At 41.8% G+C, this 27,994-nt stretch overlaps 2 protein-coding genes and 4 non-coding genes across 12 annotated transcripts; 5 read left to right on the top strand and 1 right to left on the bottom strand.

The window, feature by feature from the left end:
• The first annotated feature begins 342 nt into the window (after positions 1 to 342).
• On the top strand, positions 343 to 16,655 carry aamdc (adipogenesis associated, Mth938 domain containing). Of its 7 annotated transcripts, XM_084950670.1 has the most exons (4): positions 12,927 to 13,034; positions 14,964 to 15,114; positions 15,202 to 15,297; positions 15,672 to 16,655. In XM_084950670.1, the coding sequence occupies exons 2-4, from the start codon at positions 14,983 to 14,985 to the stop codon at positions 15,810 to 15,812; spliced, it is 369 nt and encodes a 122-aa protein (XP_084806796.1). In that variant the 5' UTR covers positions 12,927 to 13,034; positions 14,964 to 14,982; the 3' UTR covers positions 15,813 to 16,655. The 7 variants fall into 7 exon arrangements, with proteins under 7 accessions (XP_084806794.1, XP_084806791.1, XP_084806792.1 ...); XM_084950668.1 differs by lacking the exon at positions 12,927 to 13,034 and adding an exon at positions 343 to 420 and having other exon boundaries at positions 14,964 to 15,297; XM_084950665.1 differs by lacking the exon at positions 12,927 to 13,034 and adding an exon at positions 5,497 to 6,287 and having other exon boundaries at positions 14,964 to 15,297.
• Positions 1,369 to 1,559, top strand: LOC146372878 (U2 spliceosomal RNA). The gene has a single exon (XR_014802440.1). It is a non-coding gene; the product is annotated as a U2 spliceosomal RNA (small nuclear RNA).
• LOC146372877 (U1 spliceosomal RNA) lies at positions 5,258 to 5,421 on the top strand. The gene has a single exon (XR_014802422.1). It is a non-coding gene; the product is annotated as a U1 spliceosomal RNA (small nuclear RNA).
• On the top strand, positions 6,676 to 6,839 carry LOC146372876 (U1 spliceosomal RNA). The gene has a single exon (XR_014802315.1). It is a non-coding gene; the product is annotated as a U1 spliceosomal RNA (small nuclear RNA).
• LOC146372875 (U2 spliceosomal RNA) lies at positions 13,369 to 13,559 on the top strand. Its single transcript, XR_014802439.1, has one exon. It is a non-coding gene; the product is annotated as a U2 spliceosomal RNA (small nuclear RNA).
• On the bottom strand, positions 15,291 to 27,843 carry ints4 (integrator complex subunit 4). The gene is made up of 24 exons (XM_084950662.1): positions 27,727 to 27,843; positions 26,296 to 26,490; positions 26,061 to 26,178; positions 25,871 to 25,977; positions 25,644 to 25,758; positions 25,352 to 25,437; positions 25,150 to 25,200; positions 24,966 to 25,054; positions 24,273 to 24,393; positions 23,851 to 23,922; positions 23,582 to 23,756; positions 22,904 to 23,109; positions 22,681 to 22,823; positions 22,473 to 22,588; positions 22,160 to 22,293; positions 21,821 to 21,987; positions 21,513 to 21,606; positions 21,351 to 21,431; positions 21,140 to 21,270; positions 20,999 to 21,058; positions 20,665 to 20,824; positions 18,139 to 18,282; positions 17,145 to 17,265; positions 15,291 to 17,012 (listed from the first exon to the last, which is right to left on the bottom strand). Exons 1-24 carry the CDS (start codon positions 27,778 to 27,780, stop codon positions 16,822 to 16,824), a joined length of 2,931 nt encoding a protein of 976 aa, XP_084806788.1. The 5' UTR covers positions 27,781 to 27,843; the 3' UTR covers positions 15,291 to 16,821.
• Between the last annotated feature and the right edge of the window lie 151 nt (positions 27,844 to 27,994).

The following is a 27,994-nucleotide window of genomic DNA, read 5'->3' as shown; positions in this document are numbered from 1 at the left end:
TAATCCATCAAAAATAATGGCAAAGTCTCTCAGTAGTGACTAAACCTCTTTAATCGTAGACATGAAAACCTAAGATTTTAAATTATTTAGAATTTCCGACATAATGATCGAACAAATTGAGAACAGCAGAGCATTATTTGTGAAGAGGCTGCATTAAGCATCCATATGCAGTCTTTTCGTTTGCTTTGTATTTTTGATAAACTGTTTACATGACAGACATACTAACAGCTATTATTGCTTTTAGGTCAGAACTGAGTATATTTTATATAACATATATTGATTAACCGTAACGGCTGATGTGTAGTTTGTAAAGTCAAAATCAGGACTAGTGCGCATGCTCAAACCCAGGTGCCGTTAGCTTGACTCGCTACAGTTTGACGCCACCTGAGCATCAATTAGCAGGTTGGAGGAGACTTTTTAGTAAGTCAATTTCTACCTAATAACTTTATAATTTATAATTATTATTTCATATTGAGACCACCGTATCAATTAAAAAAACACCCTTTCTGTTTTTCGGGTAGTATTTAAAAGGTTTGTTTGGTTTTACCAACTCACGGCTCTTCATGGATTTGTGGGGTGAGGAGGTCTCAACCCCAGTCGCCATTTTCGTGATAATGACTTCTTCCTCACACCAGGCGCGTGTTTATCACAGCCTGCAGAATGTTTATAGCGTGTTTAGTTCTCAGACAGATGGATTTACGGGAGACTTTTATTAAGTTTGTTGACTCAAAGTATGTGCTAACTTTACTTTGTCGCATGTTAGCGGTAGGATGTTGTCAGACTTTGACTGGTATCTGCTGCTGTCATGTAGAGGGTGTTCTGCAAGGAAAACTCGAGCCAGAACAAAAAGAAAAAGATTTGCGTTAATATTTGCGGTTTGTCATCGAGTGGTTAATTTGTTCTAAATAGCGGAGCATGTAACATAAAGAGTGTAGTTCGCCCTCCGCGCCACCAGAGACCGCTAGTGAAGTTTGTTTTTTCTTAACGAGAAACGTAAAAACATTAATTTACTTTACCAGAAATTTATTCCGTTTAATGAAGTTAAAATAACACTCATATTTAGCGTAATAAGCGTGAGTGTTGGCATGAATGTAAACTAAATTTATTATGTTTATTTCTTGTTTTTTTGCTTTTCTGCTTCCTATTGGACTAAAGCGTACCACGTGTCTAAGAAGACAGAAGAAGTTTATTTGCTAAAGCTAGCAGATTCAAATAACATACATCGACATTACACTGGTTATACGTTATCTAATGATTATGGTTGCTGTTTTATACGATGGCCTGAAATGGCGAGCGGTTTAGTTTCCGAACCGTGAGTGAGGGAGACTGTGCGGGGAGTGACTCCGTCTGCTCCGACGTATTCCCGGTATCGCTTCTCGGCCTTTTGGCTAAGATCAAGTGTAGTATCTGTTCTTATCAGTTTAATATCTGATACGTCCCCTACCCGGGGACCATATATTAAATTGATTTTTGGAACAGGGAGATGGAATAGGGGCTTGCTCCGTCCACTCCACGCATCGACCTGGTATTGCAGTATCTCCAGGAACGGTGCACCCCCCTAAACATGTGGAAAAACAACGAAAGTTTTACTAGCTGGATTCATTAGCAGTGTAACTACAACCAGTCACAATTTCTTGTAGCAAAATACTGGCGACGAGAATGGATATACTTCCTATCCTGCTACACCAGCTTGCATATTCGCCATGCATGAATTAGTTAGAAAAGAAATGACAAGGTCAATGTTTAGTTTGTTTTAGAGTGGTTATGAATATATTAAACAGGAAACTTTATCAATCTATAGAGAATGGCGCTAAAAGTATTCCACATATCCCTTTAAAGTTGGACGTGCTTTATTACAGCAACTTGTGCACCTTATTGTCTCAAAGATATATTCATAAATGTCAAGTGTTTCTCAGATTTTGACTTTCTATTCCTCTGAATTTTTTAATTACTCACCTTTGGCTGAAGATAGGATCGTGGGATTGCCCGTTCGTTAGATCCCTTTGAAACCTATTGAAAAGACTATTTGCTTGCCTTACTTTATTTACTTATGAAGATATTGTATTTTTTGACATGAATACATGTAAAGAAAGAATATCTGTTGCTAGTAGTGAATTTGATATCTTTGATTAAAGTTAAATTATGGTATACAAGACGGGCTACAACAAAGGATTTTCATAAGTGGGCCGAGAATGGACTCTTTAAGTGGGTTGAGATGGAAATTGCAGAAATATGGGGCTGGGATGCAATTAAGGACAGATGGAAATAGGGCTGGGCCATATTATACCGTTCATGGTAATGCCGGTACAATGTTAGGCAACGATAAGAAAATGGAATATCGCAATAGAATATGAGTAAAACGCACATGCGCAGTGCCTTTGTTTTCATACGCACATGGCCGAAAAACCATGGCGGCAACGGAGAATGAGAAGGGAGAAAGCGGATCATTGAGTGAAACGGATGAACCAGAATTAGTTTGTAAAAAATGGTGCCACTTCAGTGATGTGGAACTGGAATTTGTCCGTCAGACACATTTTTTTGTAGAACATGCTAGCGGGCCGTCATTATTGCCGTATTTGTCGGACTAAGGCGCTCATAAATCTGGGAGTAATCTGGGTCCTAAACTCCATTCCCTTCAGGTCCTAAAGTCAAAACGAACACTGCAGCATCACTGAGAGTTAAAAACTGTCTAAATTCTTTCATCTTTAATAAAACGATCAGCATTGCTGCTTTACCAGGTGTAACTATGAAGTTTAACATCCAGGCATCCATGAAAACAGAATTTATTACACTTAACGGAGTTAGAAGCTAGCAGGAAGTTAGCGGAAGTTAGCTCGCTAGTTTCGCTAGTTACCTAAGCATGATATAGCATGTTCTGACTGAGAGATTTCTGAAAAAATTCAAACGTAAAGCTCTGCTATCACTTCCAACATAAATGAAGACAGGAAACTAAACAGCAGTGACGTTTGTAAGGTTACTGAAGTTGGGCTAGCTGGTTTATAATGATGTGCTACGTGATCGTTAGCGACACAGCTATGTTATCATAACATAAACAGTGAAGCTGGAGGAATCAACGTTAACACTTTTCCACTCGATAAAAGTTAACATGAAGGTTCCTGATGGTTAGAGACAAATGCAATCGCATGGCAGGATGCTGTAAACAGACGAAACGTCAGTCAGGAGAACAACTGAGATAATCCATCCACAATACGAGGTTAGTCAATAATATACTTCAACAACACAGGAATAGAGCAGCTGTGATATAATACAGCATTAATGAATCAATGGTACAGAAGTGGAGGAAGCAAGAAGTATGAGTTGAATAAAGTTTGATTTATCTGAATGCTTTGTTTCGCTTAATGTGCCTTATAATCCTGTGCACCTTATGGTCCGAAAAATACATATTTAACTTTTTTATTTGGCACACCGCAGTATAATGTAGCAAAGCACCTCTTTTTAACTTCAGTGGATATTATACATGTTTATGCTCAGGATACGTCAGCCCATTTCTACTGGAAATGCCTTTTGGTTAAACTTTCAGAAAGGAATTTCCATTTGCACTGTTACATTTTTATATAGATTTAATGCACATAAAAAACTACGGAAGCGTAGAGCTGCCACCCAGGCAAAAGAAAAATACAAGTGTATCACGTTATAACGTGAAAAGTTCATTGTTCTAACAAGATACTTTTCCTGTTTGTACAATATACTATCATGTTTGTACAATATACTTTTCACGTTTGAACAACATAATATCACGTTATTACAATATACATAATTATCACGTTCGTACAATATAAATATTATATTGTACGAACGTGATAATTATGTATATTGTAATAACGTGATATTATGTTGTTCAAACGTGAAAAGTATATTGTACAAACAGGAAAAGTATCCTGTTAGAACAATAAACTTTTCACGTTATAATGTGATACACTTGTATTTTTCTTTTGCCTGGGTGGCAGCTCTACGCTTCCGTAAAAAACAGCTGCTTGTTTGAGTGAAAATAAATGGATGGGGGTTTTTTTTGCGCTAGTAAACTTGTGGAGTTGTATTTTGTCTCGCGTCAATTATATCGTCAGTTATATCGTTATCGCAAATTTTCAAATATATATCGTGATAAATATTTTTGGCCATATCGCCCTGCTCTAGATGGAAAGTTATATTCCCAGATGCTCAAAAGAAATAAGATGTAAAATGAGATCCTTTAAGTGACTCGTTGACAGTGTAAGGGATAACGGACAGAGACCTGTCAATATCAAAATATAATTAAAATCAGGGAAATACCTCAGCAGTGACCGTGGTCCACTTGATCCAGTGACTACAGTTCCAAGCAGATTACAGATACTGGGGTTTGTTACTCATCTTAAGACAAAATTCCGATAAGCATGCCAACTTTTGTAGGCCTTCACCTCGCTTCCAATATTATTTGAGGGGTTGTTGATATTATAACGATATGAATTGTGTGGCATATGTCAGGAAGAATGCCGGCGTTACACTTCACATTCGGAAGGTGTAAGTAAACATCCATCTTCTCTTTAATAGATTTTAAAGAAACCAACAGGTCATCTAAAGTAATATTAGTTTCTAAGTCTTGTTTTGTTTTTGTTTTTTTTTAATTTCTGGTGGAAATTTTATGTCTAAAAAATCAGTCCAAACATCCTCTGACTATCAAAATCTACATCCTCCTCTTGAAGGAGTTGAGCACAGTGTGAAGGTGTCTCAAAATCTCAGATCTAACCCCATCACATCATAAAAGTGAGCGTTCCCACTCCAGGACAATAGGGGGCAGCAGGAGTAGGACAGTCAGCTGTCCAGCAGGAGAAGACAAAAGAACAGGAAGTGGTTGTGCTGTTAGCAGAAAACGTGTGTGTTTTGTGTGTTGTTGTTGTTGTTTTCTTCCTGAGCATCAAATGTGAATCAAAAGGTTTTCAGCTGCAGTTTGATTTAACTTGGAGTTACTTGAACTTCCTGTTTGTTGGTGGATTTAAGGAGGTTAAATTGATTAAATATTGTGATCTTTCAGTTAGCTTTTGTTGTGCAGATGCAGCAATGCATGATGGGAAAGACTCCCCGTATATTGTAAACTAAATAACCTGATGTGACTCTGTTGGAAGCTCCTTCCTGTGTATATAAATAGTGTGTAGTCCCAGCCTCCTGCAGGCTGTGTTTGTGTTGATTGTGAGATTGTGAGCACCGTGAGTGTGCAGGGTTTGTGTGTGAAAGAGTCCCCCATGTGTGAGGTGAACAACTCATACTTACCTGGCAGGGGAGATACCATGATCATGAAGGTGGTTCACCCAGGGCGAGGCTCAGCCATTGCACTCCGGTTGTGCTGACCCCTGCGAATTCCCCAAATGTGGGAATCTCGACTGCATAATTTCTGGTAGTGGGGGACTGCGTTCGCGCTCTCCCCTGATCACATGTTCAAAGAAAACAGAGGAAGCAGATACTGAGGCAGTGTCCTGATGTTTATTAGAAATCTTTGTGTTATTTGAGGAGGATGTTAGTGAAAGCTTTGTGCTGCACAGTCTTTTCACTGAAGTCCTTTGTGCACTGTGGAGCACACTGTCACCTCCCGAGTGTTCATCCACTTAACAAACAGCAGCTTCTTTTCTAATCCAGGGCAGCTCGTCCATCTCAGTCGTGTTAGGAAAGTCATTTTTGTCCATGTGCAGAAAGACAGCCTGTTTTTTTCCCTTTTCTTTCCTCTAATGGTTCCACAGCAGCCAGCATGTGTGTTATGCAGATTGTGGAAGAGGGCAGGGCTGGTAGAACAGTTACCCAAAGTGTAGCCACCACCGGGCAAAAAAAATGGTTTAAAGATCTATGACAGACGAGCAGCTCAGACCATAACTTATGTTGACCTCACTCTTTCCTGTGTACACAAAAAACTGTCATGTGTGACCCGGTGCCCAATCAGCTCGAACAAACCGTTTGTATTCACACTTTGTGGGCTTGTCCCTCATATACGACTTCATGCCATTGGTAGCCTTACATGCCACCATCCTCTAATCTGTGCAGATGTTTCTACAAGGCTGGAAATGAGCTTTGCAGGCAGTGAAATGTGATGATAGAGTGGATGTTCAGTCTGATTATGACAGGAACTCATCTTATTCCTTCTTTGCTGTTGTTTACACACAAGGAAGCTCTTAGAATATGTGTGTGCAATAAACAGTGTTGTTCCTACTCCGGGACAGTAGGGGGCAGCAGCAGGAGGAGAGTGAACTGTTCAGCAGCACATAACAAAGGAACAGGAAGTGGTTGTGCTGTTAGCAGAAAACGTGTGTGCTTTATGCGTTTTTTCCTTTTTTCTAAACATCAGACGTGAATCAAACAGTTTTCAGCTGCAGTTTGATTCAACTTGGAGTTACTTGAACTTCCTGCAGGTTTGTTGGTGGATTTAAGGAGGTTAAATGGATGAAGTATTTTGATCTTTCAGTTAGCTTTTGTTGTGCAGATGCAGCAATGCATGATGGGAAAGACTCCCCGTATTTTATTAAAACTAAATAACCTGATGTGGCTCTGTTGGAAGCTCCTTCCTGTGTATATAAATAGTGTGTAGTCCCAGCCTCCTGCAGGCTGTGTTTGTGTTGATTGTGAGATTGTGAGCACCGTGAGTGTGCAGGGTTTGTGTGTGAAAGAGTCCCCCATGTGTGAGGTGAACAACTCATACTTACCTGGCAGGGGAGATACCATGATCATGAAGGTGGTTCACCCAGGGCGAGGCTCAGCCATTGCACTCCGGTTGTGCTGACCCCTGCGAATTCCCCAAATGTGGGAATCTCGACTGCATAATTTCTGGTAGTGGGGGACTGCGTTCGCGCTCTCCCCTGATCACATGTTCAAAGGAAATAGAAGAAACAGATATAATAGTGTCATGGTGTTTATCAAGTCTCTGAGAGCTGTTATTGTGCTGTTAGAGAAAAGGTTACTGAATGAATGAAGTAGTAGTAGTAAAGTACTACAGTAAACAGGACTTTCTGTTGTTCAGTATAGTCTTCCCACAGTATAAAGTTCCCACTAATCTCCACTAGAGGCTGATAGAGTTCTGTTAGGTGGTGTGTGGTTTGTCTCTGGACTGGAGGGAAGTGTTCACACTTTGTGCTTGTCACTACCCGATCTGTACAATGCATGTGCGAAAGGCCACTACTTCCGCTCAAAGCATTTTACGATAGTTACGGTCAGAGTATCTGTTAAGATGTTAACAATAATAAGTATCTCTTAAAATGTTTGCAGTAATGAAACATTTCAATATAATGTAGACAAAAACGAAAAAGAACAATAGTCACAGTTCAGGGGATCAGATCTACCCAATCCCCCTACCTCTGTACCGCGCATGTGCAGATGGCCTCTGCTTCTGTTTTGTTTAATTCCAGTTTACTCCCCAGCAGTGTTGCCAATAGGGCTGCCACGATTAGTCGACTAGTCACGATTACGTCGACTATCAAAATCGTCGAAGACTGATTTAATTAATTAATTTAATAAAAGTTTGAAGCTTTGTAAGATCACAATAGAAGCAGGAATAAGTAGTAGGATTTAAGAGTGTAATAACGGACTGAAACAGAAGATGGCAGCACCGCATGTACAAGGATGCCAGCTGCTGTTAAACCCCGAAGAAGAAGAAGAAGCTGTGTCCCAGAATTGACCCTGTGCACGAGAAAATGCTAACTTCCTGGTTTGAGACTGGATGTGGGGTTGTACATTTCCGGTAGCTTTATTTTGCGGTCAATCGCTACTGCGAAGATATCCTCCACAATCATGTCCAAAACTCGAAAACAGAAAGATCGCGTTAAGTTACAAAGAGCAGAAGGTGGGAACACTCACCGCTGTTGTGTCATAAAAAATCTAATGATCAATTTTGACGTTTAAAGAGTTTAGATCGATCAGTTGTTTACATCACTCAACACAAGCAGAACTGCATCACTGCAGCAGAAGACACATCGTCCACATTCAGAAGCACATCTCTGTATAGTGACTGGTCTTATGATTTAAACAGGCAAATGTTCAGCATTCAAACTACAGGTGAAGAATAGTCAAACCAGATGTTTCCCCCGTTACGTCGAGATCAGCTAGTCAAGTACACACCTACACAGCATGTTAACAAAACGTGAAAAAAGCCACACAAAAAATGAATGATTGCTGGTAAGGGTTTCTATACATTAGTATGTACGAAGGGTGTGTTGTGACTTACCTTCAAAATTACAGCGGTCCCTCGCTATAACGCGGTTCACCTTTCACCTCGCTGTTTGGCTGATTTTTTAGTGCAAGTTTGCATGCTTATTTTTTTTTTTTTTACATCACATTGTGTCCTGCGTCCTGATCGCTGCAGACGATCTCCTCCGTGACGTCTCTCCTGTACAGTACAGAATCGCTGCATCGATGTTAGCAGTGTGACTCTGAAGTGCAGTACTGGATGTCCACAAAACGTTTTGCACCGTCAAAAAATACAATTGGCTACTTGATTTCACCTATCGCTGGTTATTTTTAGAACATAACACCCGCAATAAACGAGGGACAGCTGAGAAATATAACATTTGAATCCCTTTTCTCTTTTGCTCTGAGGCGCGGGGGAAAAATATCGACAAGTCGATGAACATCATTTACAGATATATTGGGTAAATGCCCAAGACATCTATAGAAATGTAAATCGCCGCTTGATTCATTCATTTGCTTAACTTGTTTTGGTAGGACACCGGAAACAAAGCTCCCCACAGGAGTTTCCGCACCGGAAGTAGCATATGCTAACGTGCACATAGCCAATTCATAGCGCGGCCCAGTTCAGTTTACAACAATGGCGGCAGCTAGTTAGTTTTAATATTACTCTTATTATTATTTCTGGGTCACAAAATAAACGTTTAACATATTTTCAGGCAAGAATGTAGCTGTGTAAACCTCAAATATCTGCTCAGTTTATCAAGACACCACATATTTTGAAAAGCGCTCCGACGTCTGTTACCCACTAGCTCGATAGCTAGCCGGGGGCAAGGCTCACTAGAGCCCGTGAGAGCACCGGACTCCCGGCAAATCATTTTCAAACCCACCGCCATCTTTTGCTACTCAGGTTAAACATATATAAGTCACTTAGATAACTTAACAATGTTATTGTTTGGCTTTTTTTTTAGTATTTTATTTGTTCCTGAGTAAATCGGTTTGGCTGAGATTAAAGTTATAGTTTTTGCACAGCTGAATAAACGTCAAGCAGACAGCTGATCATCAGAAGTGTGAGATGCTCGAGAATATATTCCGGTGTCCCGTTATATTTTAGATAGCAAGGAGTTTATTAAACTTCACCGAAACAATCTGCAAATTTAATAAACTGTCATCTTGTCTTTATTTTTAGTTAGCACATACCTTAAACACTTAATGCTGTAAGCTAATGATAGTTATATAAGAGCAGATGCTGCTGGTGCAATAAGCTGTACGTTTTACGTCCAATGGATGATGATCTGATTAGTCGACTAATCGCAAAAATAATAGGTGACTAGTCGACTATCAAAATAATCGTTGGCGGTGGTTTACGACACCAACTGTCTGCCATCTATAATCCAGTTTTGAGATCCCTTCCCAGACACCTTAACGCCCACTCACATCCTGGGCCATCTGACCTCAGGAAATCACATGATAGGGTGAGGCCAGGTTTCACAATGAGCTCACTCGAAACCTTGGCTGATTGTGACCCACACCCGCTTTCACACCTTGGCTCATGTGATTAGGTAGAGGATCATCAGGGGGTCCTTTGTCCCTCTTTGGGGGGAAACTCCCACTGGGTTTAAATCTGGGACTCTCCACCATTTGACCCTTAGAACTGAAGAAGCTTCTCGGATGAGAGGTGAAATGTCTTCAAGCAACTTAAACAAGTCCAGACGCTTTTCTTTCCAAGCTCCTTAGACTACGATGACCTGGATGACTGAGAACCTTCACAGACCCTTCTATAAAACCATGATTAACCCTATTAAAAGCCCCCTCTTGATCTAGTGTGATACAGATGGCAAATGTCTATCTTCTAAAAAGCCCAAACATCTATATGAAGTTGGATGTTCCATGAAATATTCTTTCCTTTAACCCCACTTGTTTGATCTTTATCAACTACATATGGCAGGGCTGCAGCTAATCGGTTTACAATAGTCTTACACAATATCTTGTATTTCACATGTAATATTTTTATACAATAGAGAGATCACACGTGTGCATGCTCTTACTCGTTTCCTAACTGCTATAAATTTCATTTCAATTTCATTTCATTGATAATCTCTCCCAAATGGCTTCTCAGTAAATCCCAAAATGTCATGTAGATTTCTCGTCTCAGTCTATCTATTCCAGGCATCTTCCTGTTTTTCATTGAATTCAAAGCAATGTATAGTTCTTCTTTAGTAATATCTGTTTCTAATTTTCCTTTTTTTATCCAAGGGTACCCCCCCCCCAAAAAAAACCAAACAAACCCCAAAACAAACAAAAAAACAAAAACCAAACGTAAAAATGTACTTCCGATTTCAAAAGTGACTTGAAAAAGTTGGGTGCAATGTGATGCAGCCTCCTCCAATAGTTCCTCCTGTTTTAGCCATGACCCCATCATTCCTCGGCAGTTCCTTTATTGATCTTCTTTTACAATGTATTTTGACTTTTCTGAAAAAATAGGCAGAGCATCTTTCATTTGCATATATTCCTGCTTCTGCACTTTAAATGTACAAGCTTTTTTCTAAAAAATGTCCTGCAGTAATCTCTATCCATACTTACACCATTAGAATTGTCAGTAGAATATATATATTGCCAATTTCTTTTTGTGTGGAATTTAACATCGATTTTGATTTATTTATTTTTTATCTTTCTTTGCAATATTTTATTATATAGCATTTTATTCTTTGTTTTGCATCTTCCCACCAATTCACAAGGTTGGAGTATAGATTCCTGGTCCTTTAAAAGGGGCTGAAAGCTGGACCTAAAATTGTTATCGCTAAGAATGAACAAAAAACTAAGAAATATTAGCAGACCGTATTTGCTTGTAGTAAAAATGTAATCTAACTGGGTTTTTATTCCTCTACTGTTTTCCCAAGTATCTCCAGGATCATCCTTACATATCTCCCTAAAATCGTCTAGTAAAGCAAATTTCTTTATAAATAATTTTAGCAGCAAAAGATGTGTACCTCTGTCTACTGAGCCATTTAAATCACCCTCCACAACAGCTTTGTCATGAAACGTATGTCTAGATTGGCTAATAACTCCTTAGGAACTGGAGGTTCTGCATCTGCGTGTATGTTAATTATTCTAAGTTCTTTACTGTCAATATCGACACACTCTCACTCCAATCTGGATTCTCCCTTGACCCATTCTCTGGAAAACAGCAGTATATCACTATCATTTTTTAAATGTCCTCCTTGTAGCAAACATATGTCAAAAACAAATGTTGCCAGGTAAGAAGAAACTACTGCTGTCTTTGTTGGGTTTTGTAATCCCCTGACATTCATGGTCATGATTTTAAAATCTGCCATGTATCTGAAGGATTGTGGGGTTTTTGTTTTCTTTTACCAGCTTCTCCTTTATCAATGAGTAACATAAACAGTTGGTGCTTCGTGCCGAGGAACGCCTGTGACAAAAGAGTGAGACATATTGATCCCTCTCGCACCTCCTCATTATTTTGTATTTGTCATTTCCTGTGGAGATGGAAATATTACATGCGGGAGGATTTGTTGTATTTCCAGATGACCGGCCAATAGTTACATTACTAGCAACGTCTTCATCCAAGGGAGGAAACCCACTGACAGTCTGTTTTGTCTGACGCAGCTCTTCTGAAGAATTGAGAGGTCTAGAAAACGGCCTCTGCTAGCATTACCGTTAACAGCTGGATTTTCCTGTTTGAGTGCAGCTAGCTAAACCGCTAAACATGTTTTTAAAACTTGAACTTTAAGCGCTTATTTCTTAAATCCAGCTTCAGACAGTGTTCCATCTGTCTCACTTTCTGAGGGCAGGGCTCAGTGGTGTAAATTAACCTGTATATGTGTAGCATTTCAAGTCCCTTTTAAGGTCAGTCTTTTTTTTTTTTTTCATATTTGGTTTAATGGGTTTTCTGTTAATGTTTGCTCAAGATTCCTGGAAACCAGTTCAAAGACCTCCCCACACCCTCAACCAGTCTCTGAGACGGCTGCCCGTCTTTGACCCTGGTTCTGGCTGAGGTTTCTTCTCTTAAAAGGGAGTTTTTCCTTCCTACTGTAGCCAAATTCTTGTCGGGCTTTTCTCTGTATTATTGAGTACCTTACAATATAAAGTGCGATTGTTGTTGTGATTTGGTCTAATATAAATAAAAATGAATGTAATTGAAACTGGTTTTTAGGTCTTCGTTTGTTTGTTTAGTTGATTTATTTTGAAATATTTCAGTGCAAATTAGTCTTGTGCGTGTTTGTGTTTTGTACAGCTAAACGTACATAACATGAAACGAGTTCTGCTACCAGCAGTTGTCTGTCCTTGCTATTGTTGATGGTTTGTCTAGCAGAGGTTGCTGGTACTTGATTTGTTCTTCAGAGCCGCGGTTATATTTGCAGGTTTGTGACCTGATTGTTCTCCCACAGACACCGCTACGGGTTTAAAGAGTAAATCTTTGGCCTATAGATGAAGTAGAAGTTCACAGGTGAAGATTTATCGTACACAAAACGTATTAATCTTGATTATATTATCAGTGTTCCCTCTTTTCAATCATTACCGGATGCAACTATTGCTGCTGTACTCTGCTTAGTTAACTCAGGCGAAGGAAAATCGCGTTACAAATGTTTAATTTCTTTGCTGACTTTTCAAATTTAAATGTGTCATTTTTGTTTTCTTTAAATTTTAATAATTTAAATGAACTTAAATGTTGCATAATATATTTGTCTACACAAGCTCCTTTATTTTACTACGATATTTTGTTTAGAGTTTTCTATGAAATGAATCGAGTTGAGGAGGCGCGGCTTCTTTGGACCAAAATGGCGGCAGCACTGGCTCCTCGCAGCCCGTAACAGAAACACGGACTACTCACGTGAATTTCACCTTCGGAGGACTCGGTAATAGTTATTTGACAGGTTTTAGGGATAACATCAGTAAATTCGGAATTTAATGTTAAATTTCGTAGCCTTTTTGCTCTGTTGCTGCTTCGGTTTGTGATTGGACAATTGCAGGCTACGTAACCGGAAGCCACCAGGAAGACGTAGTTGTTTCTTAAATAACTTTGTTTGTAGCGATTCTTTGACTCGTTCTTCTACTTCGGTTTAATGTTTTTGTATTTATTTCATAAACTGTACGGTAAACGTTACTGTTGAATTTTAACTTTGGATTTCGGACCGCGAGTCAGGGAGACTGTGCGGGGATTGACTCCGTCTGCTCCGACGTATTCCCGGTATCGCTTCTCGGCCTTTTGGCTAAGATCAAGTGTAGTATCTGTTCTTATCAGTTTAATATCTGATACGTCCCCTACCCGGGGACCATATATTAAATTGATTTTTGGAACAGGGAGATGGAATAGGGGCTTGCTCCGTCCACTCCACGCATCGACCTGGTATTGCAGTATCTCCAGGAACGGTGCACCCCCCTAAACATGTGGAAAAACAATGTAAGCTTAACTAGCTACGATCATTAGTATGGTGCACCGTACCGTAAATATCCCCTAAATGTGAGTTCACTGAATTTTGCGTATGGTAGGCTGTTTATATGCACAGTATATCAGGGTAGTATTTGTAGTTTTTATTTCAGTCCCCTTAAAGAGTCCATGCTTAGTCCACTGGTTTAATTCATGAATAATAGTTTCTGGTATCATCATTTTTTGGGTATATAAGATTAAAGTCACAGTTGCGGCTTTTCTTTTTTTTACATTTTTCATGTTAACGTTCACAATACTTCTGTAACTTTGTGAATTAAGAAACTAGTTTTCAAAAGGGTGCAGACAGGTCACACAGGAGGACAGTTCCACATAAGGTGACACATTGTTGACTGTCTGTGTATTTAAAATGTTTCAGCTAATATTCCACTTTATTAAAGAGACTGAAACTGAACTGAAACCTACGAAACAAACACAAGTCTAAGGTCCACAGGTAAACTCAGGGTTGTGTGAGCTGTGCAGAAAGCTTTATTACTAAGGCTGATGTTTCAGCTCCAGCACCTTGATAATTAACAACCAATCATAGACTGACTGTTACAGCTCGCAGGTTAGTCCGTGTCCCTTTAATTACGGGAGGAAGAACGACTTGAGGGGTGTGTTCAGTGAGTTGACATCGAGACGGGTAAGCAGCAGCACAGACTTTAGCTTCATGTTTTCCTGTTACAGCCTAACAAACTGTTTTAAAAGGATTTCAGCTAGTTTGTGTAAATATTTTGTCTGGTACGGTTTGAATAGATGCAGTAAGTGAGTTTGACAGCAGGTTTATATTGGTTTGGAGTTAAAAGTGAGAAGTATAAAAATAGACCCAGTCAGCTCACGACTTACAGAAATGGCAGGACAAGGATTTTAGTTGCTGGCGATACTGTGTGTGTGTGTGTATTAGTTAAACCCTGTGCAATCTATGTGTGCTAAAGTAAGCATCTAATTTGCCTGTGCTAAGTACACACTTTGTACAGGGCAGCTTACATGTAATAATTTGATCTGATTGATCGAATTGTTGTATTTACACAAGTTGTTGCTGTTAGGTGTTGTTATACACCTGTTCAGTATAAACCTCCTAATGAGTCAAACTTGATTGAATGCAAGTAAAAGAACTTTGGACCTGAAGTGGTAACTGAATTATCAGCAGCACGTTTCACGTAGGCCCTCTTGTTCTTGTAGTAGTCAGTTGTAGTTTTGTTATTGACCTGCAGGGGAACATTTTACAAGGGGACATAAATCACTCCTGCTGGTTGTGGCAAACTTGCATTAATGAGACCTTTCAGAGTATTTCGATGGCTTGTAGAAATCTTGTCACACTGTTTCAGAAGCTGTGCTAACTGCTTATTTTGTCTTACAGCAGGTAGCCTCAAAGAAACATGTCCTCTCCAGAGATCGCCTCGCTCTCCTGGGGCCACATGAAGGTGAAGGGATGCTCCTCCACCTACAAGGACTGTAAGGTCTGGCCTGGAGGGAGCCGAGCCTGGGACTGGAGAGAGACTGGGACTGACGTAAGTGAAACCAGAATCCAAATGAGGACGGACTGCTGTAAATTAGCTCTGAGGCAAATTTGTGATGTTGAGGTTTTTGCTCCTCAGCATTACCCTGGAGTACAACCTGCTGACCTAGATGAGGTGCTGAAGAAGGGAATCGACCTGCTGGTAATTGGCAGAGGCATGAGCGAGGCTTTGCAGGTAAAACAGACCAATTTATTCCTTTAAACATAATAAACCCAAAATATAAACTATAGTTTGGTTGGAGTCTTAGCATCTTTGTTCTATTTGTTTTAAAGAGTTTTTGCTTTGTTACTTTGATGTAATAAAACAGATCCCACGCTCAGCTGCTGTATGACTGAGTCATGTTGCACAAGCTGCTCATATCAGATAAAGTATCACAAAAGAATGAGACTGCAGACTTGGTGGTTCATCCATTCAAATAATCTGGCTAATACGCTCTTTGGAGGCTGAAAGGCGATTTCCTGTGTGTGGATGTGGTTGGAGCGCTGATGGATCGATTAAGGAGCTGTGCTTGTCAGACTCTGTATTCACACCATCGTCTTCTCTAACAGGTTCCCTCCTCCACCCTGGACTTTGTGAAGCAGAAAGGCGTTGATGTCAAAGTCTTCCAGACGGAGAAGGCTGTCACTGAATACAACAAACTGGCCTGCCAGGGTGCAAAGGTGGGCGGGGTTTTCCACTCCACCTGCTGATGTCACCCTTACCTTGCTGACACAGCCACCTGAGGAGGACTCTACAAGCTTTTTCACTGTAGAGAGAATATCCCACTGTGGTGCTGAAGCTTTGAGTTCACTGTGAAGATGCAAACAAGCTGCTGATAATTGGAGCTGCTGACTAAATTTTAGTCTCACTTGCATTTGTGACTTCCTGATTATGAAAACACAATAATGGGCATAGACTGATTACTCTCCTGCTTTCTGTTGTGCTACAGGGCTCATTAGTTTTCCATGCTTTGCACATTAGAGAGCACTCTTTCCTTTACAGCCATGTGCTTCCTGCCTGCCTTAAAAGCCCAAACTCATCTGCTGATGAATTCAGCACAAAAGAAGCCTTCAAACAACAAGAGCCACCGATAACAGTTGAAACAGAGTTTCTGTAGGTAAACGTGTGGAACGATTGTTGATCTTTGCCTGCAGCTGTTTCATGGCTTAGTCTCTGTCCACAGGCTCAGCAGGAGCCAATCACAGCACAGAAACTAGGTCCAGTCACACCTGTCGCCATTTTAAAATCAGGTGGAGAGACCCGCACAGAGAGAACATCCAAACTGTGGTTAACACAGAGTCAAATCTTTAAGTAAATAAACATCTTAAACAATAGAATTCACAAATCGAGACACCTTCTCTCTCAGAAAAGTTATTTTAAAGGCGGTGGCAGAAAATAATGTAGAGCATCTTAGAAAGCTCTTCTAGATTTGACTTTAGATGCAGTCACATGTTATAAAAGCTGAAATGTATGGATGTTACCTGCTGTCTAAACAGGGAGGAGTTCAGTTTGATTCATCATGTGACAAAATAAAAGTAGAGAATGAAACTTTACCACCTGACTACTTCTTTATAATTGAATACAAAAAGCTTTTTCCATAAAACCCAGTCTTGTGCTTCCTACAGCTTGACCGTTAATGAGAGTGGTTTCCTGTACAGTTATAATTAGAGATGAACAGAAGAAGAAAAGTCCAGCACGTTAAAGCTGCGAGGCGCTTTGTTAGCGTCGTGCGGGCTTGGGCATGATGAAGACTTTAACGGCTTTGCTGAACGGAATCGTTCCCTCGACGGCGGCCTCTGCTGGCGGGAGACTCTCCAAGCTCTCGCTCCACCCCAGCTTGGAAGGGGAGGTCAGGGAGGTCGAGGAGGAGCTGTAGGCCAGCAGGAGACGCACCTCGATCTGAGACGGCTCTGAGGCAGAGACACGAGGGGAGGAAACACAGTGACGATGGAGCGAGAGTTTTTACTAGTTTGGATGCTCAATTCAGTTTAATTTGATAATTTTATATTTAAAGGACAAAAAAAAACATGTTATTAACTGACCTGTCCACGCTGTGTGTGAGAGGTAAACCTGCGTGATGAGTCTGTGTCTGTGGGGTCCGGGCTTTCTGAAGTCTCCAGGTTTAGGATGGATCACGTGACTCTGGCCGTCTGGATACAGAACCTGCAGAGGCAGCGAGTAGTAAACATTCATGTTGGGTGTAAAATACAAACCAATCAGTGCTTATAAGGCTGGATGATAACCGGCACAGCCTGATTTAATCTGCACTCGCTGGCAGGTTTGTAAGTAAGCCGAGCCTGATGTCAGTGGCCCTGCATTTCAAACCACGCTGAGCTGGTTAACAGATGTTAAAACACTTTTATAAACTTTGTGCCACTAAAGGTGAGGCCTTGTTTACATCAGTGGGGAAACAAAAGCATGTCTAACCACAACTGCTGGAAGCACTAGAATATACCCGCAGTGTGAGAGCAATTAATTTGTGGATGAATGGAAGACCGTGGCCATTGTTTTAAACAGGTAATGCAATATTTTCGTTAAATACCTTAAAGCTTAAAACCTACACGCTCAAAACTTTGTGTGTTTTGGTCTTTTATCCACACATACAGTGTTTTAGGACAGACGTGACACTTTAGAGAAAGATTTTTGTCTTGCAGTGTCAAAGGTGTGCGCCTTGATCTCTTTCAGGTTCGGATTAATTTATTAATCCAACATGTTTACAGCTGACCCACACAATCTATAGTCTTTAAACACTAATCACAAACACATGTCAAGACAGAGATCGACAACGAGGTCGAGAAAAAAAATATTAAAAATAATTTGAATAACAAGGACAAATGCCTCAAAATCAACAATCAGAACAATTCATCTGAATGACCCGTCACTGTTAAATAATCTTATTGCTGACAGACTGTTCGCTGTTTGCAGGCCCACACTTCTATAGTCAGATCACCACCTGTTGGTTTGGCACTTCACAGCAGTTTTGGGGGGGATTCAAGTAGATGAAGTGATTTCTTTCTGGCGTCACATCAAACTGACCTGAACTTTCACCGTGTTCTGGGGGTCCTGGACGTGCTCCAGCGTTGCATCAATGTCTAACGCCACAACCAGGCCAGACGTGAACCTCAGTGGGTTGTCAGACTCCCCCGTTGGTTCAATGATGGTCGCCGTCGCCCGATGGATCTGATGACCCGCAACAAATTAAACAAAACTCAAACCACACCACTGCTGCAGTCTCTGAAGCTCAAAGTTCAGGAACTCCGTCCATAAAAATGCAGAAATCTTTTATTTATAAATGGAAATATCAGGTGGAAAAGAACATTTAAATTAAAACAATGCATTCATGCAAATGAGATTTCAAGGACTAGTTTCAAATGTAGAGTGGCTCCAGCTTTGATCGACCTTTATTCTGAAAGTTCACCTCTGTAATCTTATCGTGCCATCTGGAGTCTGCTGCTGTTTTTAGATCGCTCCATGTCTCAGTCTGACCTGTTACACATTTATAATTTCTAGAGATGGCATTAATGTCCGATACCGATTCTGATATCATAAATTTGGATATCTGCCGATAGCGTATTTTGTAATCAATAAAACTGTTTTTTATAAATATCTTGCTGCATTTTGTATAAGTTCATACTCAAGTTTTAAAAAACAAGAAAACGAAGCTACTCTGTTATACCTGTATGCAAAATACACTGTTCAGCAACACTGATCAATCTAATAAACTTAAACCTACACCATCCTCCCTATTCTGGTATTTTAAAGAGTACTTACCTACCTAACTAATAGGGTTGCCAACTCCCAGCAAAAATATTAGGGAACCACCCCCCGCCCTTAATCGATGTAATCAACTTTAATTTAATGCAAGTGTAAAACAAATGCACATAAATCAATTATTTTTCTACAATAATTAAATAGATTCAACATCTTTCTTCAACAGAATTGCAGACTGCACAGATGGTACTATAGCTTACTAGGGTGTATATTAGACTTATTAGTTACTATATACAATAATGGATTTCTATACATTTAATCAGATGACCACGTTTGTTGTAAGATTCAGATAATTATTTATTCAAAGTTTTTAAATGACATAACAAAGAAAAGTATTTCTTTGTGCCCCCCTCTCCCTGTTAATGCCCTACCTGGCCCCCGACAAAACTTTGCTAGACCCGCCCCTGCACAGTTACCAGCTGTCAGCTACTTAGAAAAGGATCCTGGTGTTATTTGTCTCTCAGAAACAGTTCATAACTTCAACTCATTCATGTCACCTAAAAGGTAAACCTGTTTGTCCATCACCTGTTCAGCTCTGATGATTCAGTAAGGACATCACCTGGTTTCATCTTCATGTTTCCCTCTCACCACATAACCAAACCGACATCATGACCAGCAGCTTTTACAGCTGTGGCTCCAGCAAACATCAGCTGATACTAGAAAGTAATATTAAATAAATTCTAACAACAGCTGATCAAGCTTAAACGTGCTGTTGTTGTTTATCCGCTGGTCTCCTCTTTCTAGCGCAAAGTGGGCGATAAACAAACAAGAAAGACGGGACTTGCGGCAGAAAAGCCGATCAGCTGATCATTGATCAGTTTCATGTTTGAAGTAATAACAGGAGAGGGAGGGGAGAGAATGAGAGAAGTAGATGCAACTGCGCAGCAAAGACAGAATAACTCCAGCTTTGTGTCTATTTTTTAATTCTAGCTGAATTACGGGACAAATTGCTTCCTTTTCACCTCAATATGGAACTCCGATGGCCAGTCCAGCTGGGGCTCAATGTATCAGTTGTTAAGCTTAACATGGGAATACTCTGCAAACATTCAGGGATGAACTTACACACTTGCTTTACTTCTCTGGGATAGTTTTCGCCGAGATGAAACGCCGCGGTTAGGAAGCATGTAGCGAGGCTACAAATGCTCCAACAGACCGCCGACAGGTCTCGCAGACAACAGCCGCTCTATCACGTGACACATACTGCGCCGATGCGCCGAGCTGGGTTAAGCCAAGTAGCGCGTTTTGTGAGGTGATTTTGTGACACTTCGGATCGGATTACATTTTTTATTTCTCTCCGATATCCGATCCAGTAATTTAGGTCAGTATCGGAACGATACCGATACGTAATATCGGATCGCTCCATCTCTAATAATTTCATCACTTAAACTTAAAGATAAACTTTGAATGTGAGAGATTATAACTGGAGATAACAGCTGGGTCTCCGGGTCAGGAGTGAAACCACGAGCATGCTGATGTGAATTAGACAAATTCATAATTTGAGTTGTGCTTTGATCTTTGAGATTTCTGAGTGAGAGTTTGGTCAAGATTACTAAAATCACCCCAAATTAAGCTCAAGTTGAAGGGCCACTCTTATTTTGAAAGTTTAGTTGCTACCACAGCCCCAGGGTGGGCGGGTCACTGTTCTTGGTTATAATCTGCTACTTCAACAGAGTCAACTCTATCATGTATGTAAGCACTTGGTTATGTGCATGCTTGAGAGCGCCTTATAAAGAGCGATGTGTAATAACTGGTTTAAGAAAGCTGTGATGCTTCACAGTGTTTTCACCGCACCTGTTCGGGCAGTCTGAGCTGCAGCAGGCCGCTCTGTCTCAGGGTCGTTTGCAGGATTTTCACCAGCTCCACTGGCTTACAGGACGACAGGCGCGGCATCAGCTCCAAGAGCTTATCCACAAAACTGTCCTGGAGGTGTGGCAGCTCGGTCAGAAACAGCCTGAGGGAGGCACGAAACACCGACAGTGAGTCAGGACAGTCCGTGCAGTCCGACGCTGTCCTTTGCATCGATAACACACAGACCATCAACAGATTACATGAATCTCCAGCTGATATGGACTGAGCCGAGTTCAACTCTCACTGTCTGAAAAAGACAAAGAATGAAAAAACATACCTCTGAAAAGACTCGACATCCTGCAAAAACTTCTCGCAGCTGCCGATGAGGAGATCCAACCTGAGGAGAGACACAGGCTGGGAAGTATGTACAGAATGTGTGTGTGTGTGTGTGTATGTGCGTGCGCGCGCATGTGTTTACCCCTGTCTGGTGCGAGCAGTCAGGACGAGCTGCAGAGCTTTGGCCTGGAGTCGAACATGATGTATGGTGGCCACCTGTCTGCTCTCCAAGCCGCTGTACAGAAACTCCAGCTTGTAAGTTTCCTCCAAGATCTACAAACACAGTCACACACATCACATGATCTCACTGTTGCTGTTACAGGTGTGTGTGTGTGTGTGTGTGTGAGAGAGACCTGCTGAGCCGCTGCTGTGGCCGTGACGTTTTGTTTGAGGCACAGAGGGACGGCCATGTTCCACAACTTCTCCTGCAGAGCCTGAAGAAACGAGAGACAGAGTTCTGAATCTGAAGAACAGGTCTGTTTGCAGACAGAACCGCAGCAGAAACACACTCCTACCTTCATTAGCAGCAGCTGGCAGCGCAGGTATGTAGCACAGAAATCAGCAGCTCCAGCAAGCTCCGTCTGCAGCTCCCCGAGCCGCAGCAGGTCTCTGCAGACACCAGTTAACGACTCATTTACTCACAAATAACAATCACATCCCTACAGTTACTCATTCGGGATATCAGGAAGTCTCATGATCTGACGTTTGCAAGTAAAAAAATATCGGAGGGATTTCTGGCATTCATTCATAAAACATGTTCAAAATGTGACAGCACAAATCCTTCCTGCGTGCTTCGTGTGCACACTTCACTGTGTGCGTTTACCTTATGGTCAAGTCCAGCAGGTCCTGGGCTCCAGGTGCCTCCAGGTTCTGGATGGTGCTGACTCTATTGAGACTTTGTTGAAGGAAGAGCTGAGCAGATTCCACAGAACCAGAACCCGGACCCGAGTCCACAGAGTCGAGACCGTACACCTGCTTCCTGCCGGGCAACTAAAACACAGAAAGTGACAGGAAGGACCGTGAGCGTGACAACCGTGTTTTCCAGGACTGACGGACATTTTTCTCAGAAACATGATTGAGAAAAAAAAAATCAAGCATCCCGACTGTGAAGCGGCTGTTAATGCTGCTAGTTTGTAATGTGATGCAGTATTTCAGTTCTCACTCTTAGCGGCGGCACGAGGTGGGAGAGGCTGTCCCTCAGGTAGGCGTAGTGTCTGAAGGTGTGGTCGGAGAACAGCGCCGGCATGGTGGGGCACGACTTGGCAGCATTGAACACCAACACCAGGACGGCGATATCTGAGATCAACGGAGTCAAGGACGAGGAAACGCAGCGCACAGCAGTAGAGGAGAGACAAAGCAGCCAAACTGCACCAACAGGTCATAATGGATGACCTGCGAAGCCCCTCAGTGGGTGGCGTTACTCAGGTTCCTGCTCCTCTGTGTGTGTTTGAGATCTTTAGGTGTGTGAAGGATACAGGCCGGGTCGTCCATGTCTGGCTCTGGCGTGTCGAAATATGGATGTGTGCTGAGCAGTTCAGGAACGAGCGGTAACACCAGCGTAGGATGGCGGGATCCCAGGAACTTCAAACACCTGAAGGTAGAAAATTAAAAAATAAATAAACCATCAGCTTAACTCATGGCAGCTCTGAAGAGTTATTTATAGACTGGGCTGTAGACTCTTACTTCCAGACAGAGTTGCGGTCGGTGGGATACTTGTTCAGGTTCTTGAGCAGCTCCAGCAGAGCCAGCTGGATGCACTCTTTAGTGGAGACGTTGGTGTAACACAGTAATTCATGGAGAGCTTCTCTGATGTCTCGAGATGAGTCCTGTGCACAGACGGTAAAAAGTCAGACACAAAAACATCACTCGGGGTTTGTGATTCCAGATCGTTTCCCCGCTCTTATACCTCCAACACGGCCAGCACCGTGTCCAGCTGGTCCTCTCTGAGCGTGATGTGGGTGGAGATTTCTCTCAGCACGTGGATGGACTGCAGCCTCACTTCCTCGATCTCATCGTTGAACATGTCGACCAGGAAGTCGAGACATTTCTCGGCGAAGCTCGGAGATGACCGAGCGAGGTGGCACAACGCCTCCACCGCTGCAATACGAACCTCTGAAACAAAGTTTAAAACACCAGAAAATATTCAGCAAAAAGAGAAAAATTAATCCTCAACAGAGGCTGGAGACAGAAAACAGCATTTACTGACTTTCCTTTGTGCTTCAATCATTCAATTCTTTATATCTGCAGACACTCAGCTTCATTTTGTCCACTGCCACACCACACCATTTCTTTGGAGCCAGACGTGACCACATTTAGACGTGCGGGTGGAGCTACTAGTTAACGGTAGTGAACGTAGTTAGCAAGCTACAAGTATGGAATCTATGGATGCAATGCACAGACAGGCAGAGTTACCTGCTATATAGCAGTCTGTGCATCACAGCAGGTCTTATCATTTGTCAGATAATTATTCAAAAAAACATTTTAAAGTTTTCTGTAACCTCCTGAGACATTTATGAGAACATTTAGCTGTAGCAGCCTGAACTCAGCGAACGTGTCATCCAAAACTCTGCTGGGTTTGCTTTACCAAACATCTCATCCTCCAGGCCGTGGACGAATGCTCCGCAAGCCCCCGAGGCGATGAGGTTGACTGTGTTCGTGTCCAGTTTCTCCTTCGGGGCGTCATCGGCCCACTTCCTGCCAGAGGAGAACTCTCCGGAAGCAAAGAGCTCCTTGGCTCGTTCATGGGCTGTGCGCTTCCTCTGGATGGAAAAGAGGATTAAAGGAGAGTGAGTGGAGCTGTGCCGATCAACATCACTTTGCTACAGACTGTCAGATAAAAAAAAATTAACTCACCCTGAGGTCTGACATCAGCTTCTTATCCAAAGTTTGCTCCAGGAAGTGAGGACTGACCTGCAGCATCGAACCCTGACACACGAGAAAATAAAAGCTTCACTTTAACACCATTTGCCACACACACACACACACACACACACACACACAGATTCTTTCCCATCATTAATCTGCAGGCATTTTTCCACTTAATGAGAGCAAACTCAGTAAAGATTGTAAATATGTGGATTAGGTAAGATCCCTAGTGGTGGGTGAGCCATCCTCAGTGCTGCATTACATCGTTTCTACAGTGATATGAGGACACATGGGTCCACCTGTGGATTCTTCATGTGAGGACTTCTTCTAGGTTTGTGTCCCGTATATCAAACTCTGATTTAATTGCTGATGATGTTGTTGTTGTCATGGAAGACTTTCTGTTTACTCACCAATGTTTTCGCGGCCTGCACCCGAACCATCCAGGAACCATCGCTGACCATGTGACTGATCTTACCGAATGCGTCATCAACCAGCCGGATCTCCTCATTGGATGATGGGATGGGTACAATGCTGATTGGACAGAAATATCAACAAGCTACAAATCAGAAAAACTGGAGAAATGTTGCTTACAAGCAAAGTTTGTATCCAGAAGGAACATGAAAATATAAAAAAACAAACATTTATGAACGGCAGTTTTTCCAACAATACTGTTTTGTGAAAAAGTCAGAGTAAATGTTCTGGATAAACCATAATCAAACCTACCACTGGAAAGAATAACACATATACTGAAGGTTAAGGGACTTTTACTTTATTATTCATCTTTTAGCTGTAAATGATGTTTTTAAAGGGTTTGGACCTAACAACACTCTGCTGGAATTATCTGTTGCACAGAAAAGCTGGCAGCTTTGTTTTGTTTTATTTTTACTTCTTCTTTCAAGAACATAAGTAGCCTTGGGCTAAATATAAAGTCGTCACACATGGAAGTTTCATGAAGGTTTCTGCACTTCAGCAGAGACAGTGCTTACAGACAGCAGTTAGGATTTATCTTTTCAGACATCAGTCGTGGTTTCTGATCCACAGAGCGGAACAAACTCAACAGCTACACTGACTGAAACTGAGTATGAGAATCCGGGTCTCCTCACCTCTCTGGGTACAGCTGACTGAGCACCCAAACCATCTGCACTGCTGCAGAACGGACCTGCTCGTAGTCATCTGTGAGCAGCCTGCAGGCCTGCAAACACACAAGAATACATACAGAAGGTTGGATTAAACATCTAAAGCTACAGTGGGAGTGCAGTAAGCTGTGAGGACGTATTCTGCTCGTACCTGATCATAAATAATCTGATGAATCTTCATCCCTCTCTCATGCAGCTGCAGCTGGAAAACAAACAACAGCACAGAGAGCAAGCAGTTATTGAAACCTGAAAATAGAGTGGGTTGTTTTCCTTAAAGCTCACTGTGTGTGGTTCCTAAACACATGAGTGTAGTGCTGGTTGCAGTGCAGGGGGGGTTTGCAGGGTTTTCCTACCATGGCTTTGAGGGCTGCAGTGCGGACTCTGGGGTCTTGGTCTCCAAAGTAGTCGCTGATAATGCTCTGGACATCCCTCAATCCTCCTGGAGGTAAAATAGCAGGCCGCCATAAAAACCATCACATAGCAACTCAAAGCACAATAAATAATGACACATAAATACGTTTTGAGGATTAAACTAAATCAGACATCAAATTTAGATACAGAAGGATGGGTTGATGGATTCACCTCTCTGTATTTTTAACATTTTAAGCTTTAGGTAAAATAAATACAATAAGTATGCATACAAACCTAAGGATGTGCCCGCGCCCTCGTTTTCTTTTCCTAGGGGAGCGTCCACCATGCCGAGACATCCCAGGAGCTGCAGGCACTTATTCCTCACCCCAAAATACGTATCAGAGAGATGCTAAGAGGAGAGAAGAGAAATGAGGAGGACATTTACTGGTTTGTGCAGAAAGTCCTGTTGAGTTTGTAATGACGACTTCTGTGTATGGACTCTGAATAAGTGTTTGTGTCACCTTGTAGGCCACCTCCACGAGCCTCAGTCTCAGTGCAGGACTCTCGGGCAGCTGTGTACCAATGACCAGCAGGGTGTCCAGCAGCTGGGCGAGAACTTGATGGGACTCTGAACACACAAAGAAACAAAACAGTTTACTATGAAAGTTTCTCTGAGTTTTGGAGATGGATAAATGTTCAGATGTGTCGTACTCTCATTGCTGAGCGTGTTAATGGCATCGTCAACGATGCAGTCGGGGCTGAAGCCCTGCGTTTTAGAGAGCAGGCCGAGCAGAGAGGCAATCTTCAGCCTCACAGAGTTATCCGTCTCCTGGAAGAAAGAATCGTCATCATTAGAAGTTTGACTTTTTTTTAGGACACTAGAAATTCTGGTTTTATCAACTCTATTTTAAAAAAAAGGAGAAAAAAAATACCCACAACTCTTTACCTTGTAGTAGTGCTCCAGCAGGATCCTGACCACACCCTCCACGCTCTCTGCCTCCACAGGCTTGCGTGCAAACTGCAGCAGGTACTGCAGGGCATCGGTGGAGTTGGTGGCTTTACAGAGGTCAATGTGGAGAGCGGCAGACTTACTGGGTTTGGACAGACGCAGCTTTTTGGCTGGAGTTTCTTCATGTGGAATCTGTAAGTGTAAAAACAGTTGCAACTACAAAAAGCATCTAATCTCTAATCTCCTGACATATAATCTTTTTTTCTCTAACTGGGCCATCTATTCTTTTTGACCATATATACTAAGAGCTACTGTCCATTTATCCATGTTTTCCTGTGTTGTTTTGTTTTTTTAATCCAGGTCACAGGGGCAGCAGTCTAAGCTGGGATACCCAGACCTCTTTTTACTTTCACCTCCTTCAGGTCTTCTGGGGGGTACTGAGGTGTTTCCAAGCCTGGGTGTTCGCAGGGGTCTCCCCCCAGTGATACCTGCCTGAAACATCTCACCCAGAAGGCGTACTAAAGCTTTCCCAGTAAGAAGCTCAAACCATCAATTGTCTCATTTTTCTCTCAGTTCCTCGCTCCATCTCTAGAAACAGCTCATTTAGGCCACGTATATCTGCAATCCTACTGTTTTGGTCACCACCCAGGTGAGAGGTCATGCTGACAGGTGAGAGTAGGAACATAGTTCATCCAGTAAATCAGCTGCTCCTCTTTGATCACTACAGACCTTTGCGTTGTGAACATTACTGCAGACGCTGTTTAAATCTCCTGCTCCGCTCTCCTCTCACTCATCTCCAAGAAGCTGCGACGCTTAAACTTGTAGTTTACACTGGTAACCTCAAAGGCAAGTTAACCCTTTTCTGTCTGAGAACCGTAGCCTCGGACCGTGAGGTGCCAGCTCTCGTCACACTAACAACAAACTGCCCCACTGCGAGCTGGATGTTGTTGCTTAATGAAGCCACAAGATCCACAAAAACGAATGACATGACGCATAAACGGCTAATAACAGCACTGCTTCGAACAGCTATTACAGTTTCCTCTTACTTTGGCTATAAATCCTCTCTGAGAGGAGCCAAAAGTTCCTCTGTGCAGGAAAAACTCGCGAATGAGCTCAGTTAGCGGATTAATGATTGACATGAATGCTAAATCGGATGTAAACAACTCGGTTTCTTTTTGAACTTCCAAAGCGTAAAATGCCACTGTCAGTGGATACTGTGCTATACTGTGTGTAAGAATAAACAGAATAAGTTGTGCTTTTCCTCTGCACTAAACTCTCAGAGGATCCATGTTGTGTTGTGACTGTGAGCGGCTATCTTTTAGCATTAGCTAACACGGTACTTGGCGCAGAATTGTAACATTTAGCGATTTCTTTAACGTTTAAACTCTAAGTTTACAACAGCTGACGAGACGGTTATAATGTGCTCACCTGTACAACTTTGGAAAATTCCTCATAAACTCGCTTTTTCAGATGTGCTGCCATGTTTATGAACACACAGTTAGCTAAGCGTTTCCATTCAGCAGAGGATAAATTGTCCCTTTACAGTTTCCGTAACTTCCTGATATTGTCCATGTCCGCGACATCGATCTTTTAATTATTATTTTGGATATTAATATTTATATATACTTTCATTTTGTTTATTTTTATAGGTTTATGTCAGATTTAATATGCAAAAAAATATTTTCTTTCTTTTTCA

Source organism: Perissodus microlepis, chromosome 14, assembly GCF_051167445.1.
Source record: "Perissodus microlepis isolate ML-2025 ecotype Zambia chromosome 14, ASM5116744v1, whole genome shotgun sequence".
NCBI classification, from domain to species: domain Eukaryota; kingdom Metazoa; phylum Chordata; class Actinopteri; order Cichliformes; family Cichlidae; genus Perissodus; species Perissodus microlepis.
The sequence above is the reverse complement of the archived record's forward strand: the minus strand, read 5'-3'. Positions and strand labels throughout refer to the sequence as shown.

What these genes read in the sequence shown, in the direction of transcription:
- ints4 (XM_084950662.1), bottom strand. Translation starts at nt 27,780, where the DNA reads ATGGCAGCACATCTGAAAAAGCGAGTTTATGAGGAATTTTCCAAAGTT. An exon ending in TCGTGGAGGTGGCCTACAAG is followed by an intron (nt 25,759 to 25,870) that starts GTGACACAAACA and finishes CTCTCCTCTTAG; the next exon opens with CATCTCTCTGATACGTATTT. An exon ending in AGACATGGACGACCCGGCCT is followed by an intron (nt 22,294 to 22,472) that starts GTATCCTTCACA and finishes CGTTGATCTCAG; the next exon opens with ATATCGCCGTCCTGGTGTTG.
- aamdc (XM_084950668.1), top strand. Translation starts at nt 14,983, where the DNA reads ATGTCCTCTCCAGAGATCGCCTCGCTCTCCTGGGGCCACATGAAGGTG. An exon ending in GCATGAGCGAGGCTTTGCAG is followed by an intron (nt 15,298 to 15,671) that starts GTAAAACAGACC and finishes CTTCTCTAACAG; the next exon opens with GTTCCCTCCTCCACCCTGGA.